Source organism: Alexandromys fortis, unplaced genomic scaffold (assembly GCF_014885135.2).
Source record: "Alexandromys fortis isolate MF-2015 unplaced genomic scaffold, M_Fortis_MF-2015_v1.1 scaffold_161, whole genome shotgun sequence".
Taxonomy (NCBI): Eukaryota; Metazoa; Chordata; class Mammalia; order Rodentia; family Cricetidae; genus Alexandromys; species Alexandromys fortis.
The window spans coordinates 2,000,552-2,008,082 of NW_026068073.1; the positions used below are offsets into that span (position 1 = coordinate 2,000,552).

Here is a 7,531-nt window from a genome sequence, read left to right on the forward strand (position 1 = left end):
CTCTCTCTCTCTCTCTTCCTCTCCTCTCCCTCCCTCCTCTCCCTCCGCTCTCTCCCCTCCCTCCAGAAGCCCGCAGAGAGATATCGCCCCTCCCCGCGCCCCCAAACCTCGCCCATCCTCCCCCCCAAACGCGGCTCCGCCCCTCTCCCCTCGCCCTCCTCCACCCTTCATCTCCACTTCCCCATCCCCAAACCCAGATTCCACCCCTGCTTACCCCCTTGTATCCCAAATGGGGTCCTGCCCCTCCCAGAGGAGCCCCTCTCCCAGAGTGCTCCCCACTCTTTCTATACATGGTGGGGTGCTATTTGTATTTGTCGAGAGTCTGTATATTCCCAAAGTGAATGCTGAGGGTTATAGACTCCTGTCCTGTGGTTCCACTCACTGTGAGCGTGCACACACACACACACGCGCGCGCGCGCGCGCGCGCGCGCGCGCATGCAAGAACCTTTTCATATAAGCCCCCCACACACGGAAGTACCTGAGATAGGTATATGTCCCTTCTCCCTACTGGTCCTGACATACTCACAGCTGCCTACTCCTTAGGGCATGCCTGCCCAGTACACAGGACTAGAGACACTCACCTGGCTTCATGCACAGTGTCACACCCCAGTGTCACAGCATACCGACAGCACCCTGCAAGATTTACCCACACCATACTCCAACTGCCTGCTCAGATCTGCCCACAGAAGCACACGGTAGACAGACATGCGAGCTGTCTGAGCGAGCTCACCCACCCCCTGTCCATCACAGGTGTGCACACCTGTTTGACTGCACACCCCGCTCATAGCACCCCCTCCACAGCTATCCCTGAGTATGGGTTCCTATTCAAGCACAGAGAGGCTAAGTAGCTTGCTTCAGGTCACCCAGCTCTAACGAGGTTCTTGTCAAGGATGAAGAACACAGAGGATGTCCCTGAAGTCTCCAGTGGCCTGCTATGGTGTCCCAAAGAACATTGTGCATCTTCACTCACCATATATCACCTCTAATTTCACACACATGGACACATAAAGCTAAGAGTGTGCAGGGGGTTAGCGTTCTGGTGCTTGGTACATTTATAGAGGCAAGGCAGATCTGTTCATCATCCTGCAGAAGTCTTTAGTCCTGACTTCTCCTTTGTCCCAATTCCAGCTGCATCCCCAGAGCCACAAGGGAACACCATCACCTACAGATGTTGGTTCCAGGTAGCTTCTGGGTTCATCCGCAGCTGCGGGCTCTCGGGAGCATCCTGGGATAAGCCGAGTTAGTGCTGTCTCAGAGAGGCCCTCATCTTGATGGACCCACCCAGGTGCTGAGCAGCTGAGCCCATGGAGAACAGCTGTCGGTGCTGGCACAGGACTGAGTGACTATGCACACTCAATAGTTTACAAGGCTGTTATTACATGGAGGTCTCCAGCCTCTGGTGAGGGACCTCTGCGCTACTGATGAGCATCTGAGAGGCTCTGAGAGAGCCAGGAGGCTGCCCAAGGTCACTCTGCCCTCCATGTTCCAGGCTTTCTTGAAAACCTTTCCAAGACCCCTCCTAGGGCTCTCAGCAGCCAAGGGCAGATGTAAGGCACCTGCTTGGAGCCAGCAGTCTTGGCCAGATGCCACCATAGGACTCCATGAGACTGCTATGTCCCCTCTCTGAGCTTCATTGCTTTTTCCATGCAGAGCCGGGGCCCCTAGAGCTCTGGCTCGTGAATTGGCAAGACCTGCTGGACTATAGTTGGAAAAGCCCTGCAGGGCTTATGGTGCTGGCATGGAGTGGGCATGGCACAGCCTTCTACTTCCCCAGCACTGGATCCTCCCACGGGCTTCAGTACCTCTACCTAGGCAGACACCTTGAGAACTCAGGTGTAACCTAAACACAAAAGTCTGTCTCTGAGGCCTTTGACCAAGCTGTTGTCCCTCTGCCAGGAACCTTCTTATTCAACAGCTTAATTGAGCAGTTATCAGGTACGAGGAAACCCTGCTTTGACTTGGGGATACAGAACTACCCAAGAATCCAAGCCTTGGTCTGCAAGAAACAGATGTAAATAAACAAGGCCATACTGGTTGGATCATACCTTGAAGAAAAGGGGGCGTTTTAGAAAAGCATCTCATATGGCACTCAGAGCTGAGACTCCAGCAATGAGGAGGAGCTGAGGGAAGAGTCTGCAGGAGGAAAAGGATAGGGAGGACACAGCCGAGGTGGAGGGTGAGGGGAGATGAGGTGAGCCTGCAGAAAATGCTTCTCTCCCAGGCCCTAGCGCTGCAGGCTGTACTGAGCACTGAGGCCCAGGTTTGGCTTCTCTCCTGCTTCTGATGGGAAGGTGAGGAAGCAGGGGCGTGGGGAGTAATGTGATCTGATTTATGGTTTGGATGGATTGCTCTGGCTGCGGCAGGCAAGCAGCCCAGATTGGAGGGGCTTGGAGGAAGGAGGGGGAGAGCAGGGGGAGGGGACTGCAGTGGTCTAGGCTGGGGTGAAGCAGCTTGTAAAATGTTCTCTGCTCAGAGCCCAGTGCTTGGTTAGTTCACTTCCTGGAGATAACTGCTCTGACTGTCCACCCCTTCTTCTCTTTGATGGGGACCACTGGGCCCACCACCACCTCCCACCCCAGCATTAGCCTGCTCAGGGCCTGGCCTATAGGAGAACCTTGGAGTTACATATTTCAAGCTGTACACATGATGCTGTTCACACATGTCTCCACAAGCAGGCATACACAAGGGCTGGCAGGGCAGGGATAGACCATCTGGGTGGGGTCTGGGAGAGCCTGGAGCCTTAGGATGGCAGGAGTCCCCTTCTGTGTGGTCAGTAGTGACCACAGATAATAACAACCTTAGCATACCCTGCAGTCTGCTCCCTCCTCAAGAATGGCCAGGAGGCGGAGAAAGGAACAAAGCCAAAGCCAGCATCCTATTGTGGCCTGCTTTGTTCTAAGAAGGCTCATGGACCAAGGCTGAGGCCTGCCAGTATCAAGGATGCCCTACAGAATGTTCTCCATCTTTCTTCTGTCCATCTAAGTGCTTATACTTGCAAAAGGGAGTAAAAAGGGCAGAAACAGTTCGGGAAAGTGGCAAGGAGTGGGTGTGGGGAGACCCAAGGCAAGGCGGGATCAAGCTTTGGAACGTTGGAGGTTTCCGGCCACAGAGGCAGAGCCTCCTGGAAGCCAAGAGGGGCGGGGAGACACACCAAGAGAATCTGAGGAGACCAAAAGTTGAGACAGACCAGATCATCGGGAGGGAGGCAGAAGACAGAGACGAGCAGAGTGGAGGATCAAGAGGCTAGTGATCTGCCCATAGACAGACACTCGTCAGTCTGAGACCCCTGCCTCCCCCAGTCCTATCCATCTCAGTCATTCTGACCTTTACTAGTTTGAGTGCTAGGAAGCCCAGCTGGATGCAGGCTGCTTGGCTTTTAGGGGCTCTAGTGGTCCCTCAGCTTTTGGGTTTTGGCCATGGAGCCCGAGGCCCTGGGAGGGACTGGGAGGGAGGCTGGGGAGGTGCCCTGGAGGAAGAGCGAAAGCGAGAATCACTGATGTTGAAGGTGAGTGTTGGGCTCGGGATGAAGCATTGTAGAGATGGGGAAAAAATGGGGCTTAGATGGAGCAAGGGGTTCAGAGAAAGAGCTGAGAGAGGAGGTGAGGAGACTGATGTGTGTTCTCTGTCCCACGATCTACAGGAGGCCCTGGAGCTGCCCATTGGGATGGGAAGTAATGACAGTCTTGCTGGAAATTCTAAAGGTGAAGAGGTGTTGGGGACCAAGGAGACCCAAGGGGAAGAAGAGGAAGAGGAAACCACATCACCTATTTCCAGTTCCAACCCTTTCCCCAGCCCTTCTCCCACACCAGAGGACACCATCAGTTACATCTGTGAGTATCCAGAAGCCAGGATGGCCTGTCTGTCAATCACTGACCCATATGTCTCCCAGGACTCCCCCCAGGTCTCCCCCCAATACATGCCTGTCAAGAGCCCGAACCACTGAACCTCATCTATATAGTCCAGATTATCTCACCCATTCCATCTTTGGGAGTCGGAGGGCCATGCCCTCCCTTTTCCTTAGGACCCCTGATTGTGCCTCCAGTTGACTATCCTGTCCCTTCACAGTGGGCCGCTTGTCCGGCCTGGATGCAGGCCTACACCAATTGCATATTCGACTGCACACTTTGGACACCCGTGTGGTCCAGCTGACCCAGGGACTGCGGCAGCTGCGAGATGCTACAAGTGATACCCACGACTCCGTGCAAGCCCTAAAGGAGGCACAGGTCCGGGCTGAGCAGGAGCACGGCCGCCTGGAGGGTGAGTCTCAGCAGCACCTAGAGGGCCTAGGTGGGAGGAGGCGCCCCAGGGAGGTCTGAACACCTGGGGACCAAGGGTGTCAGGAAACTAGAGGGTCCACGCAGAACTGGGATGGGCTGGCACATCTGTAGCTGGGTTATGTGGTGGGTGAGACACCCCTCGCTTCAACCTGGGCCGCACCCTGGAAGCTCCACCCACTCACTGTCTGGCACTGCCTACACTCTGGCCACGCCCCTCTAAGGCCGCCTCGTTAGACACTGCCGCTCTCTAATAAGACTGCCCTCTGGCCCCACCCTTTTATAACCCAAAACGCTTGGGTTCTGCCCCTGACAGCATGGCCAGGCTTCATTGGTCACTGAAGTTCTAATCCGTCCCATTATCCACGCCCTCTCTGTCCTCAATGCTCTGCCTCCCCTAATTAGCCACGCCCCACCACCCGTCACTTTTTACTCTGACTCCGCCCTCTTCCAGCCCCTAAAGCTCTGACCCCGCCCCCTGCAGCCCTGGCTCTGCTTCATTGGTCTGTCTAACCCGAGTTTTGGCCCCGCTCCAGCAGACTTGCCTCTACCTCATTGGCCATCGCAGTCTAACTCTCATTCACCTGGCCCCGCCCTCACCCTCAGGCACCAATCAACTGCTTTGGCTCCTCCCTTTACCTATAGGCCCCTCCCTCTCCCGCCTCTAGAAACCTTGGTTCCGCCTCATTGGTCACTCAGAGCCTCCCTGGCCCCGCCCCCTCTTGCCCCACTGTTCTGACTCCGCCTCACCGTGCACGCAGGCTGTCTGAAGGGCATGCGCCTGGGCCACAAGTGCTTCCTGCTCTCGCGGGACTTCGAGACCCAGGAGGCCGCGCAGGCGCGGTGCAAGGCGCGGGGCGGGAACCTAGCGCAGCCGGCAGACCGCCAGCAAATGGATGCGCTAGGCCGGTACTTGCGCGCTTCGCTCGCCCCCTACAACTGGCCGGTGTGGCTGGGCGTGAACGACCGGCGCTCGGAAGGGCTCTACCTTTTCGAGAACGGACAGCGCGTGTCCTTCTTCGCCTGGCACCGCGCGCCCAGCCCGGAGCCTGGCGCCCATCCTAGCGCGGCATCACATCCACTCAGCCTGGATCAGCCCAATGGCGGCGTCCTGGAGAACTGCGTGGCACAGGCCTCAGATGACGGTTCCTGGTGGGACCATGACTGTGAGCGGCGCCTCTACTTCGTCTGCGAGTACCCTTTCTAGAGAGCCAGTCCTTGCCTCAGAGCTCTTAAGACACATTCTTCTCCGCGTACCCTGCTGTCCGGGATCGCTCAGAGGTTTATAATAACCATGAATAAATTTTAATAAGAAAAGGCTTTTTATTTTAGATATTTGCACCCAGGGTGGTTGAGGCCAGGTGTGCCCTTGAGAGAACTCCAAAGATGCAGCCCCTAGCCGTAGCAGCCCAGAGCTTTATCCGCAAGATTACACGTAGTGCCTACGTGTAGGGCAGGGGCTTATTTGCAGTCGTCCTGGTCATCTTTTGGGTAGACTAAGCAAGTTTGATTACAAAAGCAGAGATAGCAGTCTTACTATCTTGCTAGAACAGCACATTTTACAAGATCGGTCACTTTAAGAGAGTCTCACATCTGGGAAGTGGGCTGACAGGAGCTCATCCTGTTAGGCACTCTCTGCTTTTGGTCTCTCAGGCTGAGTAAGTCTAAACTTTTCAGTGTAATGTTTACCACCCCACCTACATCGTGGGCCCTGAGCTCCACGCTGTATGCCTGTGCTTTGCACCCTATATAATGTACCATGCATCTTGAACCTTCCTTGGGCCCCGAAGTGCTACCAATCCTGGATGGTTGGGCTCCCCTGAGACATAGCCTATGCAGCCTCCCCATGTCCCCATCTGTCCTCGAAGCTTCAAGCTCCCAGCTAAGCTCAGTGCCAATAAATCCTTCCATAATATAATTTGAGGGACTGTGGAGACATCTGACCTTTATTTTGCCTGGGGAGAATCAGGAAGTACCAGACCCTGACTTTGGATACTTGTACTTGTCTTTTTAAAATACAGAATGTTGGAGAGCACATGCGCACAGGAACACATAGTTGTGCACAGATGTTTGGTGTACTCATGCACCCACGCAGATGCCAACATCCCTAGCATGCTTCCTCGGGGGCCTTTAGGAGCTGAGCCCCGTCACTGCTCCTCAGCAGAGAGATAAGGTGTGCTCTAGGTCCTGCCGTTTAATCTTGTTTTGTGTTGACCAGGGTTCTCAGACCTGCTTTCCCTGGGCATCAATTCATCAAGCCCATTCCAGAGAGGAGAGGCATCCACTCCAACCTTACGCCTCACAACTTGCAGAGCATGCAGTCAGACAGGGGGAACACTTGGGTTCCCTCAGTTACTTCCTATCCTGGAAGCTAGGTCAGTCTTCTCTTGGAGCCCAGGTCTCATGCAGGTCCTCTAGCAAGCCCCACCTTCTCCTTCCATGTGGTGTTGGCCTACATTTCCCAGTATGCCTGAGGACCATAGATCAGCTGTCTCCAACGAAAACTGAATTCTCTCCATCCACCGGGCTTGCCCCATGCATCTAGGGAAATGTAGTCCAGTCCCTTGATGGTTGCATAGTAATACCTTTCCAACAAGAGTTCAAACAAACAAAAAATTGGAAAACTTGTGAATTTTCATTGACAGATGGTAACAATTTTTTAAAAGTGAAATTGCTTCATATTAAATATATACATATGTGTAGGAAATGGTTACAAAATTTGGGTGTTAACTATTGATCCCAAAGACCACCATCCTAAATCATGGCTAAATTAATAAAAGTAAACAAGCAATTAAAGCAAGTCTCCATTTGTGTACACCAGCTGCCTCCCCCTAAGATAGGGTTCGTGAGTTCAGGCACTGAAAGTGAGGAAGGACAGGTTTTTATAGCTGAGGGGTTTTCAAATGTGGGATCTGGTGGGCAGAATGGGTGGGGTTACAGGAACAGAACATAGCATGACGAGTTAGTCATAATGACCTGAAACAAAGAGGTTGCAAGGGGCAAGGTGGTCCTAACAAGGTAGTCATGGCAACAGTGGAAACAAAGGTAGGGTTGCAAGATGGTTATGAAAAACCTTTTGAAACAATGATACGGTTGCCATTTCCTGGAACTGGCAGTACAGAACCATTTGTAGTTAAGGTTACAGGGAGGGCCTAGCCCAATCCGTGAAAAACGGAGTTCAGTCATAAACAGGAACAAGCCCAGTTTATCTTCACTATAAAATGGATTTTAAACCTAAGATGGAGGCAGGCTGGCTA

The 7,531-nt window shown here is 53.7% G+C and overlaps 1 protein-coding gene across 1 annotated transcript; it reads left to right on the forward strand.

The window, feature by feature from the left end:
* The first annotated feature begins 3,158 nt into the window (after window positions 1-3,158).
* Window positions 3,159-7,070, forward strand: Clec11a (C-type lectin domain containing 11A). The gene is made up of 4 exons (XM_050121345.1): window positions 3,159-3,505; window positions 3,641-3,830; window positions 4,066-4,257; window positions 5,036-7,070. Exons 1-4 carry the CDS (start codon window positions 3,359-3,361, stop codon window positions 5,479-5,481), a joined length of 975 nt encoding a protein of 324 aa, XP_049977302.1. The 5' UTR covers window positions 3,159-3,358; the 3' UTR covers window positions 5,482-7,070.
* Window positions 7,071-7,531: the final 461 nt, after the last annotated feature.